Source organism: Nelusetta ayraudi, unplaced genomic scaffold (genome assembly GCF_046127955.1).
Source record: "Nelusetta ayraudi isolate G7.1 ecotype Tasmania unplaced genomic scaffold, CSIRO-AGI_Nayr_v1 ptg000004l, whole genome shotgun sequence".
Taxonomy (NCBI): domain Eukaryota; kingdom Metazoa; phylum Chordata; class Actinopteri; order Tetraodontiformes; family Monacanthidae; genus Nelusetta; species Nelusetta ayraudi.
In genome coordinates, this window is record NW_027466054.1 from 16,835,758 (window position 1) to 16,850,123 (window position 14,366).

At 48.5% G+C, this 14,366-nt stretch overlaps 2 protein-coding genes across 4 annotated transcripts; one reads left to right on the forward strand and one right to left on the reverse strand.

The window, feature by feature from the left end:
• LOC142896913 (uncharacterized) lies at window positions 1-1,032 on the forward strand. Its single transcript, XM_076038851.1, has 2 exons — window positions 1-258; window positions 459-1,032. The coding sequence occupies exons 1-2, from the start codon at window positions 3-5 to the stop codon at window positions 533-535; spliced, it is 333 nt and encodes a 110-aa protein (XP_075894966.1). The 5' UTR covers window positions 1-2; the 3' UTR covers window positions 536-1,032.
• On the reverse strand, window positions 1,033-13,151 carry hap1 (huntingtin associated protein 1). 3 transcript variants are annotated; one of them, XM_076038846.1, is made up of 14 exons: window positions 12,799-13,151; window positions 9,257-9,333; window positions 9,039-9,155; window positions 8,852-8,946; window positions 8,623-8,731; window positions 8,096-8,174; window positions 7,875-8,005; window positions 7,681-7,755; window positions 7,043-7,254; window positions 6,065-6,283; window positions 4,988-5,328; window positions 4,141-4,329; window positions 3,861-3,963; window positions 1,033-2,645 (listed from the first exon to the last, which is right to left on the reverse strand). In XM_076038846.1, the coding sequence occupies exons 1-14, from the start codon at window positions 12,995-12,997 to the stop codon at window positions 2,297-2,299; spliced, it is 2,295 nt and encodes a 764-aa protein (XP_075894961.1). In that variant the 5' UTR covers window positions 12,998-13,151; the 3' UTR covers window positions 1,033-2,296. The 3 variants fall into 3 exon arrangements, with proteins under 3 accessions (XP_075894961.1, XP_075894960.1, XP_075894959.1); XM_076038844.1 differs by lacking the exon at window positions 3,861-3,963 and adding an exon at window positions 3,251-3,303 and having other exon boundaries at window positions 2,469-2,645; window positions 12,799-13,150; XM_076038845.1 differs by lacking the exon at window positions 3,861-3,963 and having other exon boundaries at window positions 2,456-2,645; window positions 12,799-13,150.
• Between the last annotated feature and the right edge of the window lie 1,215 nt (window positions 13,152-14,366).

The window sequence follows — 14,366 nt, forward strand, 5'->3', positions numbered from 1 at the left end:
TCATGTCTGGGAAGGTCATCGTGATGTTTGCAATGCTGCTCGTGCTGCTGGTGTCCAGCGCAGCTTCTTCCTCTCCTTCCGGGGAGGCCGGCGACTCTGAGGCGCTGCAGCGGCTCCTGGCCAGCAGGCGGAGGGCGCCGAGCATCGGCGAGCCGCCGGCACCTCGGGCACCTCTTGCCACCCGTGCAGAGCGACGGGCGCACCTCTCTGACGAAGAGCGAGAGATTGTCACCAAGCAAATCATGCAAGCCATCTCAGGTATGCTAAGCCAGTTGAAGGCGTGTTAAAGGTTGGTGCTAATTGCTCCATTTTTCATTGGAAAAACTTTGATTTCTGTGTAAACGGGCCCAGAGCCAGGATTCCTGTCATTATGTCTGTGTCTTCCTCCTCGCCACTCCCAATTTGGCAGAATTTCTTTTTACGTACCTAAAGTACATGTTGAAATGCTTTGTGCGCAGAGATTATGAACTCAGACTGCATGGCTGATCGGGACTACCAGGGCTGGTTGGACTTTGGGCGCCGAAACGCGGAGTGAGACACAAAAATTGGCGGCGGCTGCAACAACTCATGATTCAATCTTTTTATTGCTGTGGTTTTGTTTAGTTTTTTTGTTCAGATTTATTTTTTTTCTACAAAATTATTGGTTATTGTTTCTTGCTGAATCTTTATAAATAAACTGACGTGCAGACTTATCAGAGTTTGTGTTCATTAAAGTGTGTGAGCTTTATTGCAGCAATGTAGAACTTAAAAAAAAACAAGACCAAGATTGCAGGTTGGAGCTGAGAGGCAAATTTTCCATGAATTGGAATTTCAGGCATTTTTTTTTTTTTTTTTTGGTGAAATTTAATTTTAAGACTGAAAATATGTACAAGAAGGTCCAGCTGTGGTTGGAATCCAGGCTTCAGTAGAAACTTGTCGGATCCAAGAAGATCAGATGTCTAATAAATTTGTCATCTTCCAGACAACAAAAACACAACAATGACTTGGTGGAGGTGTAAATACACAACAACAAAAAAAAGGTTGCGATAACTGTTCTGGATAGAAATGCAAATGTTTTATTGACAGACGCACTGACATAAATATAATTGATGATGTTCAGACAGAGCAGAGCAAACCGTAGTGCAGAGACAAAAAATAATGGTTTGGTTGATCTCAGCCGGAACAAATATGATTAAAACCTGCGTTTTTGGATCACTTCCCTTCTGTTTCCACAGTATCCTATGCCTTTTTGCTACAGCAGATAGTTCGGAATTACGACTCTTCTACACAACTATAAATAAAAGTATCCTCCGAAAACCTCCTAAGAAGGTTCACTTCACATCCTGGCAATTTGAAAAGTCACCCAATGAACATGGAATACAGCAGACTTGTGCAAAAACAAAACGAAACAAACCAAAAAAATATTTCAGTCATCACAGAACAGTATATACAGACACTGGTTCATTGGTTGGATGCAAGCTGGCAGTCAGGATTTGCTTTTGATGAGAAGTTCAGATTCGCCCATGAGACTTTTACTAACTGCTGCTTAAAGCAGGTGAAGAGCTACAAAGGACCAACACTATCATGATTATTCTTCTGTTCAGTCATTGTCAGTTTTACCTCCCAGTGTGAGGTCAGCTCCAGCATCAACACCTGCAGTGTTTCAGTCACGGTATCGAACAACATCGCTTGCATGACTTGTGATTTTCTTCTTGGCAGCGAAGGCGCAGGAAGACCAGGGTGCGTTTACAGAACTCTTCCGTGCCAGGGCGTCGTTGCCATGGTCATCGTGGCACTCTGAGGCTTTTAACTCTACTTAGAGTGGAATCACTGTGTCTTCAAGTGAAAGGTGTGTGCGAAGGGGAGTGAAAATGCACTGGAGCAGAACCAGGAAACACAGCAGAAAAATTTGGTTGTGTTTTTTGGATGGTGTGCCATGAGAGGTTGCTGCAGGTGGCACTCAAACCAAGTGGTGATCAGGAGACAGTCCTGAGATGAAGTTCTCACACACACGCACACACACACGCACACACGCACACACACACACACACACACACACACACACACACACACACACACACACACACACACACACACACGAACGTACAGAATCAGTGCTATCGTACATTGATTAATAGAAAAGAATTGCATCTGTAACACCACAGACAAGCTAACGCTAAAGTATGGCTCTATCGCATTCTGCGTCTTTTTTTTCCGCCTTGCACCTGATGTGCACAGCAGGGGGAGTCGCGTGGCAAGAGTCACTGCAATGCGCGGCAGACGAGTGCGGCCGCCCCACTTCCTCTCTGGTGGCCCGTCACTTGCGGCCCATCATCCCCCAGGCCGCCACCCGGTGTAACCCCAGACTCTGAAGCTTCTCCACTAGGTTCAGACTGAAGACACTCCGTCGTCCCTCTCGGCTTCCGTCGTCACCTTCAGCCGCGCCGTGCTGCTGCTGCTGTTGCTGCACACTGGGTTGGGGGTGGAGTGAGGCGGAGATGCCGCGCTGCTGCAGCAGCTGCAGGAGTCCCAGTGATGAGGTGGTGGTTGTGTTTGTGGTGGCGCCGGTCCAGCTTCTCCGCCTTCCCAAGTAGTGCTGCTGAAGCGGCGACGAGGCGTTCAAGAGCTCACAGTTCCGACAAGGTGGCAGGCCGAAAGGGTAAAGGCTGCAAAGACAGAGGTGGGGGAATGACCTTAGCATCAAACCAAGCCAGCAGATTCCAAAAGCAAAATGTTAAGGTTTTGATGGGGGTGGTGGGGGAGTTGGCGGGCAGGCAACAGTGACGGTTAGCTGACAGTAAGCTGGTGGAGAAGTGGAGGTTAGAGTGGTTAGAGCGGTGAAGACGATGCTGTGGTTTGCTGAAAGGTCAAATGTATCACAGTCAAATTATGCCGTGAGAAGAACTGACGAGTTGGAGCAGACGCAGTAAATTTCCAACAATGACATTTGCAGTTAGTGGGAGTGGAAGGTGTGTAGCCGCCTGAGCGCACACATCCAAAACATCCAGATTGAAATGATGCAAGTTATATCAGGTTTCTGTCCAAACCCAGCGCTGCCACTTGGCCGGCCACCAAAACCATGACACGAACCGAGAAGCCGTTTTCAGCTAATTGCGACCTCAGAGGGCCGAGGCCAAGTCGCCCTGTGGCTCCTCCGACAGTGAGAAGCTTCTCAAAACCCCCAAGGCTCGGTGTGGAGTTAAAACGCGTGCACTCGTCTCCATGCTGTGTGTTTAAATTGATGTTAAAGTTCCAAACTATCAACTCTTACTTTAGCCCGAAGGCTCCTTTTAGAGTTGCAGGAAGAACCTGGACAGGCGTTTCCTGCAATGAAGGAAACATGTTGAGGTGCAGGTGGACTGAACGCATTGATTGCATTTCACGAAAAAAGAAAACCTGCAAAAAAAGTACTTAAATAAAAAAAAAGTTTGGGTTAATGTACGTGCAAGATTTTTCTCAGTGGCAGGGTTGAAAATGAAACATGTTAAAGGCCCAGCGTGTGAGATTTAGCAGCATCTGATGGCGAGGCAGCATTTTGCAGTTACATTTTCCCCAACGTCCCAGTTAGTCTCACATTTTTTTTGTGTCTGCTGTGATGTCATAAAACCTACAGTAGAAACACGGCGATGCAGCATTTCCCGCCTTCTGATGATGCAAATGCACCGGCTCTTGAAACATTAATGCTTATTATTTGCACCACGTATCATCGTTATTGAACCTGGGACTTGTTGGTTTTTAATCATTTCATTCCACGTCAGCAGATCCTTTAAAATTTCTCACGCCGGCCCTTTAAGGCACACGTACACACAACAGCAAAGGCAGCGGGCTCGGAGTCGTTCCTGCGTTAAAGCTGCACACAGCGAAGACGTGAACACTCTTACCTAGTGGAGAAGGAGGGGATGAGAGGGGAGGGTTGGAGGACCTGGCAGGTGGTGATGGTGTGAGTCGGGGAGGTGTGAGGGAGGTTCTGGCCGGATGGAGAGGCTGTGAGGTTGATGGCGGGTGGCGGGGAGGGGAGAGAAGGCTCATTAAGCTACACGTAAGGGCGACTAGAAATGATCTAAATAGCAGATAAAACCTCCCGCACGACAGCGTCGGGGTGGGACCAAGCAGGTGAAACGCAGGAGTCATTTTTTAGAAGGGTGGAGATGAGAGTCTCACCCATGCCATGAGCCCCGGGGAGGTGCGACAGGTCGGGCTCGTCCTCCTCCAGGTCATTCAGACTGTACACGTGCTGGAAGTCCACCTCCAGCTCCCTGAAGTCCTTCGTCAGGACCCCTGGCCGAGGATGCAGGATGCCCCCAAGGTTGGGTTTGGCCAACTGCTGCCACTGGTGCAGCGTCACCGATCCTGGTTAGGAGTGAGAGAGTGACAGAGAGAGAGAGACAGAGAGAGAGGGAGAGAAAGAAAGAGAGAGAGAGAGAGAAAGAGAGTGAGAGCGAGAGAGAGAAAGAGAGCGAGAGAGAGAGAGAGAGAGAGAGAGAGAGAGAGAGAGAAAGAGAGCGAGAGCGAGAGCGAGAGAGAGAGAGAGAGAGAGAGAGAGAGAGAGAGAGAGAGAGAGAGCGAGAGCGAGAGAGAGAGAGAGAGAGAGATGGTACTATGGCCCATTCCAAACATGCAAAAAGAATTAGGATCTGAAAATCAGTCCTTTAAAAGTTCAGAACAACCAGAGTGAAGGAGTAAGTGTTGCTGCTGCTGTTGCTTATGTCATTAGCTCCAGTTTACTGACCCAGCTTCCTCTGCTCATGTTCCATTAAAAGTTGGACAAACAGAAGCACTTTTTGTTTTTTTGTTTTTTTGTTTTTTAACATTTCTCCGTCTAAAGACGAAGAGCAGGTGCCTTCGTGTTTGCCAGTGTTAATTGCAGTGTTGTGCAACAGAATCTTGGCTGCCGCTCAACAAGACCGTCAGCCTTTTTTTCTTTTTCAGGTTGTCGGTTCGTTTCTGCCTGAATCTTCACCAGCGACGCAGCCTCATGGCCGTAACGACTGGACAGGAAGTCGCTTACCTTCCAGTGGCTTGACGATCTGCAGGCGGTCGGGCAGGTAGGACCTGGATCCTCCCGAGGAGCCGCAGGAGTGGCGCGAGCTGCCGTTGGAGTAGTTGGTGCCGGTGGAGGCGGCCGGGCTGGAGGTCAGGCTGTCGTTGGGGGTGAGGAAGCCGCTGGAGCCCTCGCCCTCGTCGCACGTGGACGAGGCCAAGGCGTGCAGCTTGCGCTCGCGCTCCACGTCGAAGAAGGGCCGGTCGGAGGAGTGGCTCTGCTGGCGGGCCGACAGGCAGCGCAGCGCCGCCTCCAGGTCCTGGCCGCCCGGCGTGCCCGGCTGGCCCAGGCGCTTCGGTCCGTTGGGGCTGCCGGGTTCAAACACAGTGGACGTCAGTCAACTGACCTGCCAGTGTTTCGCTTTTCAAAAACTCAGAGACAAAAATGTGCTTTTTTTTGTGCTTTTGCAGGAGGTCATAAACAAACTATATTTTCTGGCTCTCTGAGGAGTTTTTAGTTCATTGACCTCATGATGCTGCTGCACTCAGGTCAGGCATAGGAAAAATAATGTATGTATGTTAAGGTCTTTATAATTGGTGGATATTTTATTGTACTGCAATGCTGTAGAAAAGCCCAACCAGGGACTGGAGTTGAGAATTAGCATTAGCTCTATTAGCTATCAACTTGATATGCATCACAACAGCTGCCAGCTTGTATCTATGTTGGAATTTATTGTCCCTGTCAAAAAAATAGATTAATAAAAATAAATTAATAAATGTCAGATAATGTGACCTCTACTATGACGCGCTTCAACCTTCAACAGCTTTTACATATTGTGTTTCTCCTACATCAAACCCAAAAATTCAGTCCCTGATAGTGCACTAATATTTCCACTCAGAATCAGAAAAGCCACCCTTCAAATTAGTATTTAGGTGGATTTTTCAATTTTTTTTTTTGTTTACACTGCAAGCTTGTACGCTGCATCCAGTGAGGAGGACAACAGTGCAACAAACAAAAACTGGGGTGGACAAAAAAGCTTTATCAAAAAAAATAAATAAAAATCAGTGGGCATGTGGGGAGCATGAGGGACACCCAGACACACACCTGCTCTCCCCCCTCTGGGCACTGCTGGCGCCAGGCTTGTCTTCCAGGGTGACACTGGCGTTGTCAGAGCCGTAGAAGCTGGTGCGCGGGGTGCTGTTGCAGCTGGAGAGGGCCGACACGGGGCTGGAGCCCGGCAGGCCCGGCGAGTGGCAGCGGGAGCGCTGCCTCACGGACTTGTTGGCCACCTTCACCGTTTCAAAGACACGCCACGGGTGGTTCCTGCCGCGAGAGACAGCACACACACACACACACACACACACACACACACACACACACACACACACACACACACAAGCAGGTTACACCTCTTCTGACATCTTTCTGTGTGCTATATTTCTATTGCAAAAAAAACATGCATGTATATTTCTATTCTTTTCATTCTGTTTGTCATCCAGGAGAGTTCTCAGAATGTTGTTGTGGTTGCATAGTGACGGTAAGAAAGTATTGGGGAGTCAGACTGAACTGGTTGTTTGAAGGAAAAGCAGATAAAACATCAGATTTGAGGATAAAATTGTAAGAAGAATTTGAAAGGCCTCACAGTTTGTTCATCCCACTTCAAGCAGTTTTTTTTTTTTTAATGCATTTACACTGTGTGTGTGTTTTTCGTAGGGCCATATTCACCACAGCTTTCCTTTGCTTTTAACTTTGTTTCTTTTGTTTATTTAAACTAAAGGAATTTAAACATTCAAACTTCTCTTTTGAGGACACAGCCAACGTGGATCCCGTTCAGTTCAGCGTCCCTTCCTCAAAACACTGATGTGAACTGTTAAAACCGGATCAACAGCGTGAGAAAAGGCCCGCCAGGAGGAATTACAGAGGCCGAGCAATGATGAGTCACTGTCAGCTGAAGGACTGATACCCGAGTGAAGAAGATTGACTAACCTTTCACATACTGTAATTATACGTACATGCATACATATTACTTTCAATGCCGAGGGAAGCATGCGGATGAGCTTTTTCACTCGAGCACGCACTCACTTGTACTCGGAGGTGGGCGGAGTGTCCAGGCCTTTGCGGAAGGTTCCCTCGATCTCGGCGGCCAGCGAGTCCATGGGCAGGACGGAGGCCAGGGCCGTGTAGCGCTGCACCGTGCTGTTGGGGAGGCTCTTGTTCCGCAGGTTCTTGATGTCCTCGCGCGCCTCGTGCAGCATGTCCTCGCACTCAGAGTACTTGTCCTGCAGGTCCTTGAGCTGCAGACAGGGGGCGACACCAGTAAGAAAATCATCAGAGAAAATCATCAAGTCATTTATGTCACTGCTCAAAGTTAAATCTGGACAGTTATCCGGATTAACTGATCCTGAACCTGAATATTATTGTGACAACCCAGTCAGAGAGCACCTAGTACTGTTTATTGGCTCAGGAGCTTCCAGCACAATAAATTGTCTAATTTGATTCAGGTTGCCAAATAGTCAAATTTAGTGTCTACAGGAACACTGGTGAAGATTTATTGGCGCATCTTCGTTTACAAGCTGAATTTCAACAATTGAGTAGGGAAAAAAAATTGGTGGGCCCTTCAAATGAGCAACAGTTTGCAGTTTTTGAAAATCCTATTCTGTCTTCCTGGCTTTATAACTGGACTGCAACCACACGGAGAGCTGAGCTGAGTGTTTTCTTGCCTCTGCTTTCAGCTTGGTCTGACCCTCCCGGGAGGTGCTCAGCGTTTGGTTCAGCTCCTCGTTCTCATGCGTGAGCTGCAGAGACACACCACAACAAGAAAGATAAACGCATTGGTGAGATTATTTATTTATTTATTTATTTATTTATTCATTCATTTTTTAAACGTGGTGCAGAGGAGGAGCGAGCTGCTCACCCCTTTGCAGCGAGCCTGCAGGTCGACGATCTGAGCCAGCAGCGAGCTGATCTCCTCCTGCTGTCTCAGCGTGTCCTCCACCTTCCTGGCCAGCTCGTCCGACAGGTCCACCACCTGCTTATTGACTGAGGCTGAGACACACACACACACACAGTCCCGTCAGCGCCTCCTTCAGTGCAAGAGCTCCACTCTACTGGCTGGAAGGAGGGGCGGCCACTCACTAAGCTCTTCCACGCAGACCATCATCAGCTCCTGCTCCTGCTCCTCGTAGTTGCTTGTCTCAGTGGTCAGCTCGTTGGCCTGCAGACACGCCGGGGACAAAATCTGAGTGTGGCAAAGTTTTCTCGATTTTCTTTTCTTTCTTTTTTTCTTTCAAAGGTCCTGCAAGAGGCAAAATTCACTTTACCAGTTCCTTCTAACAACAATTTGTGTCTCTAGCCGGTCAGTGACCTTGAAGCGTGAGTGGGGGAAAAAAATCTTTCTTTAGAAAAAAAACCCTCTCTCTCTGTAACTTTAATTCAACTGAAGTTAAACAGCCCTGGAATAAAACTGTAGATCAGCATTTTGAATAGAAAACCTTTATTGATCCCACAGCGGGGAAATTTGGTCTTTTGGAAGACAGCGTCAAACATGGAGAATATCCAAAACAGATGTGACACCAAAAACCATCTGTAAATTGTTTGTGATACTAGTGTGTTTGACACTAGTTGTGAGACCAGTGTGTGACATTACGACCACTTTGGCTCACCTCTAACCGCAGTTTGCGGTTGTCGTCCTCCAAACTCTTCAGCTTCTGCTGCAGGAAGTCGTAGTGGACGAAGTTGCTGAGAGAGCTGCACGATTCATTCCTCTTTATTCTGCAACGGAACGGGCTTAGGGTTAGGGTTAGCTGGAGGTGCTGGGGGGGGGGGCAAAACATTTTCCCCAATTTTTCTAATAACCATCTCCAGCTGCTGCTGGTGCTGGTCTCCACTCACTGGGAATGCGACTCTGCGTTCTCGATCTCCTCGGTGCTGGCGTAGAACTGGAGCAGGTCGTCTCGCATGGACAGCTCGTGGCGGAGCTGAGCGATCTGGACGGGGGTGGGGGGGCGGAGGGGCAACAGGTGAGACTCGAGCTCTGAACACAAACACAGAAACAGGCAGCCATGCCCTCCCGCTATACCTCCTCCTTGGCGATTTCAAGCTGCTCGTCCAGCATTTCGTTGCGGGCTGTCAGCTCCTGGTTCTGTTTGAGCAGCGACTGGCCGATCCGGGCCGCCAGCTCCAGGTCTCGCTCTTTCTGCCGTGACGTGACCAAGGAGCGAAACATTCAGTCAATTTTGGGAAAATGACAACAAACGCACACATGACGTAGCCTCCTTTCATCCGCCTCCCTCTCACCTCCTCCAGCAGGTGGGTGACCGCCTTGATGTCATGATACGTCTTGGTGACCTGGCCCACTCTCTCTGAGCACAGCACTGTTGGGGGGGTTGTGAATGGGGGGTGGGGGGGCACAGTCAGGAAAAGCAGAAGGGAGTTTTAGAATTTATTTATTTATTTATTTGTTTGGTTATTTATTTATTTATATTTATTGCTCGAAACATGTATCGGACAAATTGCATCTAAACATCAAACACACAGACGTGTGCGTACGTGCACGTAGTAGTGGTAAGAATGATTATATTTCTATTATGACATCATATTATGTTATGATACATGATGTCTTCAGATTTAAATGGTACTACAGTAATTGCAATAGTTATAATCACGGTAATTATAATGAAATGTCTTGAGGCAGCAGTGATGGTAATTTCAATGATTGGCAAAAAAGTAACAATAACATTGACACGGAGAGCGAAGGAAGGAGACTGGAGGAGGGAGATATGTGAGAAGTAGAAGATGCATAAAATTAAGAAGAAGAAGAAAAAAAAGATCCGTCCATGATGAAAGCAACAATCTCAATTTGGGCTCCCTCCTAAGACCTTGTTACAACATGACAAAAAAAGACCTTCAACCTGAGCCTCAATGACAGAAAACCGAGGTTTCAACTTCATTCACATTGCAGAAGATTTTCTGCGCCACGACTTGAAACAAATCAACTCATCAAATGAAATCCAACCTTCCTCTCTCCGTCTGTCTATGCGCCAGGATTCTGTGAATGGGTTCCTGGAACAGATCTGGTCTCTTGAGAGACCACAACATCTCCATGTGGGCCGCCAGCTCCTGATCCTCTTAGCACTGATCGGGTTAAGACGCTAATGAAGACCTCGTTCTCGCTGGACACCAATATAGCTCGGCAGGGGGGGTGAGGCAGAGGTTGAGCTGTGACAGCACACCGCGGACTCGACTCGAGTCGCTCTGTTAGCATGTGTGTGCATCGCTCGCTCTGTCTGTTGTCTCAGGTTGAGTCAAAGGCAATCACAGCTAAAGAGTGTTGATGATCCCACCTCAAGGGCTCACACACACACACACACACACACACACACACACACACACACACACACACACACACACACACACACACACACACACACACACACACACACACACACACACACACACACCTCAAGGTGATCATGGGATAATAATTAATCTACGCTTTAAAACAGAAGGGGAGAGGAGGTTGAGGGAGGTCGAGTAAGAATCAAAAAGTAAACAGCTGCTCGAATCTGAAACGTTCAACTTTTGGCTAACAGGTTGGTCGGTTGGACGAGTCCAAACTTTGGCAGGGCAAACGGACAACACTGTGAGCAACGTTGGCGCACCGCGGTGCCGAAATCAGTCGGTTAATCTGATTTAGTGGGACTAAAGGGACGGGAGTTGCTGCACAGTAATGGAATTAGATTGGGGCTCCTGAATTTGGCCTAGAAACACAGAGTGACAGGGGCCACTTCACCGTCTCATCGGGCGGCCAGCCAGAGAGGAGAAGACAAAACCTTCACGGACACGGACAACTTAGGACAAGACATCTGCAAAAGCAAAACAAATGAAAAAAAAAAAATGAGCGCCTTCCAAATTTTCTTCTTGTGTTAGTCAGACTGTCTTCACCAGCAGTGAGCTCCTAACACTTCTTCCACTTCATAATTTACTAGAAATATGTGCCAAAATACCCGCCCTATGTGATGTCACAAAGGGCACTACTCTCCATTGTTGGTTCGTCTCTGTAAGAACCCCCCTTTCCCCGTTTTTTTTCTTTTCTTTCATTTCTCCACTTCTTAAGGTCAAACATTGCATCAATTTTCTTTAGTAGGCAGCTAAACCTGGAGTTTTTACAGGAGGCTGCAAAAACCCGTGCTAAACATCACTTCAGGATGACATCGTCCTCTACTAAGCACCTGCACCGCAAATCCCTTTAGTCTCAGCGGCTGAAATAACTGATCTATTTCCTGTTGACCTGACGGCCAGTGATGCGCCGAGCCAGCCGGGGGGGTTTCAGGGTTCGGGGAGAGGGGACGGGGTTGTGGAGGGGGAGGGGCTAGGTAAGCTAATTGCAGGCGGCTGAGGGCTGAGCGGCGGGTCTAAACTTATGACGTCTGTTGTGTTGAGGGGATCAGACAGACGCAGATGAGCTCCCATTGATCCCCTGCTGATCTCTATTCTCCCGAGGACAAGAACAGCAGCGGCTGAGCGCAACCTGCACAAGTGCTTGTGTGTGTGTGTGTGTGTGTGTGTGTGTGTGTGTGTGTGTGTGTGAGTGTGTCAATAACTTCAGAGCAAATAAATTGAATTAATTGATGAATTGATGATTTAGGAAGACCCATTCAGATGACTTGGATATGTCGGGATGCATCCACACCTGCATTCATTCACGCAAGAATTAAAAAAACAAAAAAAACCAAAGGTTTTTGTGGTTTGTTTAAAAAGAAAATAAATGATGAATTCTACTGCAGCCAAAATGCTCGGTGAGTCATGGTCCTCTGGATGAGAGCCCGTGTCGCAGTGCACGTCCTGGTGACGGCTGCACCGGCCCGTTAGACAAAGCACCCCTGGAGAGGATTCATGAAGCAGAACCTCTGCTCCATCATGCACTAGAGTAGCTCTGTTATGTTTTTTTTTTTTTAAATATACATCTAACTTTGATTGCATCTCGGCCTCTGAACTTAAAGTCTCTCCGCGTCAATCTTTCTCAACGTCAATCTTTCTTTTGGCTGATGTTTGTCAAAACCAACAGCGGTGGCAGCACTGGGCTGAAAGTGGGGCAGTGGCACCATTAACCATGTCCGCATCCTGCGCTGGGACCCGCAGGAACAACGACGACGACGCAGCTGTAAAGCAGCGTCACGTATACAATCAGGTCACTTCAAAGACCATAACAGTTCTCCTTGATTGCAAAACTCGACGGGCCATAACGAGAGACGCAAACGTTAAGAAATAATAAAGATAACAGTCAATAATAAAAAAATAAACAGTCTCCATTTCGTTTGCTCATGTAACATAATAAAGCATGAGCAGAGGGAACGTCGCAAGGTTATATTGGCACCATCAAAAGTGCTAATATGTTTATGGGGCTCGCCTGCAGCAGCCACAAACATACACATACCCACACGCACGTACACACACACTCAGTTCGTCCGCAGGCTGCGTGACCTTCAGCACTCTGCCACCACCCTGCGTCCAGGTTTTCAGCAGAAACTTGAGAAAACTCTGGACTTGCAGCTTCAGCTGCACAAAACAGTATTTTTGTCGGCTGCTGCGACCAGCGCGGGACGCACCTTTGGTCACTTCCAGCCTGCACTGCAGAGGGCAGCGATACTGGAGCACTTGGATAACCGAGACCTCTGCGCTGCAGATAGTCGTTTCTGTCCCCCCCCCCCCCCCCCGGCGGAGCAGAATCTCTGCCTGAACATGCAACTTTTCCCCAACGTCCTCTCTCTCCCTGGGGTCTGGGGTCTGGGGTCTGTGCCCACCGGTCTCCCACCCACCGCCTTCAAGCCGTTTCCTACCTTGCGTCACCTCTCTGCACAGGCTCTCCTTGTTGTTGTTGTTGTTGTTGTTGCTGCTGCTGTTGCTGCTGCTGCTGTGGCATTTCCTCTTCTTCACCGCGGACACGGCGCTACTACCGCCGCCGCCGCTGCCTTCAAAGCCCAGCGTGCTCTTGTCCTCCTCGTCCTCCTCGGACGCCGAGGAGCTCCACACCTCCATGGCGAGCGGAGGGAAAGTTCCGACTTTGCCTGGTAGAACGCAGAGATCTGAAACCTAAGTGGCGCTGCCGCTGCTGTGGCGAGCCGCCTGCATCTCTGCCTTCATTCTACGGCCCTGGGTTGCATGCGTCTGTGTCCGCATGTGTGTTGATAATAATATAAGGCAGAAGAAGAAAAAAAAGCACTCCCCTCCCCGAGTGGGTGTGTACACGCGCTCTGGCGCGCGTGCAGGGCGATCTGAGCTGCCTGCCTGTCAGTGTGTAATAATCCCTGCGAGCCTGCGAGCCATCTGTCGTCACTGCCCGCCTGCCTGCCTGCCTGCCTGCGTGCACCTGGCCACGCTGGACTACCGGGTTAGATAATGGGCAGGGTGGAGGAGGAGCAGGAGGAGGGGTGAAGGAGAAAGGACAGCGCTGAGCGGGAGCTTTAAAATCAATCGCTGACAGACTGGACCCTCGTACGAGGTCATAAATGTGGACCTGGGAGACCCGGGAATCGATCCAGAGACGGAGGAAGACGAGGATGATGCTGCTCTAAGGATGCTGCGTGAGCCCTGCACCCCCCTGTGGAAGGGATGAAGGTGGTAGGTTCCGTCTTGGGCCAATGGCTGCTGATGCTGCCGCGGCTGCTGCTCCTGCGCACAGACGCACAGAGGCACGGCGGCGAGGGAGGGGCTGCAGCACACTGGTGCAGGCGGAGACACACCCACTTCACCAGGGGGCTCTGAATACATCACTGGCAGCAGGGAACGAGGTGGCGGTGGCAGTTTTTCCTTCTGCTGAGCTCTCAGTGAAAGTCAACACTGGCAGATGAATGATTGATAATAAAAAAAAAAGATGTTGTAAAGCTTCTTTTAGAGCTGATGGATGAGAAGGTCCAGACGGGCCTGTGTGGTTTCTTTTTACTGCTTTACTTTGTTTCTTGCAACATCTGCAACATAACACCAGTGTTGTTGGGATTACTCCATAGAAGTAGTTCAACTACTGCTTACTGATTACTCCTTTAAAAAGTAATCTAATTACTTCATTTACTACTTTGTTCCATAAGTAATAAATGACTAATTACTTCGGTTAAAAAAAGATAAAGCAACACTGGAGAACGTCTTGCTTCCTGCACATAACGTACAACGAAGCACAATATTTTTTCATTCAGACGTGACAAACTCAAAATAATGTTTGTATTTCCAGCTACGAACGCAATCGCTGTTTTGATGCGTTGTCGCATATCAATGAAGTTGCATGCACGGCTGCATCATCAATCTGCAACATTGGTTGTTTTTCTAAATTTCAGACACAAATACAACAATTTATACAGCACTTTGTGACGTTTATCACTTCTGCTCACCTGCAACATAACGCACACACCAGCAT

Bases quoted from the DNA above. Each gene is read 5' to 3' on its own strand.
- hap1 (XM_076038846.1), bottom strand. From the start codon at position 12,997: ATGGAGGTGTGGAGCTCCTCGGCGTCCGAGGAGGACGAGGAGGACAAG. The intron at 7,255-7,680 runs GCAAGAAAACAC...CCCTGTCTGCAG, and splicing joins AGACCAAGCTGAAAGCAGAG to CTCAAGGACCTGCAGGACAA. The intron at 4,330-4,987 runs GTAAGCGACTTC...ACTCCTAACCAG, and splicing joins GATCGTCAAGCCACTGGAAG to GATCGGTGACGCTGCACCAG.
- LOC142896913 (XM_076038851.1), top strand. From the start codon at position 3: ATGTCTGGGAAGGTCATCGTGATGTTTGCAATGCTGCTCGTGCTGCTG. The intron at 259-458 runs GTATGCTAAGCC...CTTTGTGCGCAG, and splicing joins AATCATGCAAGCCATCTCAG to AGATTATGAACTCAGACTGC.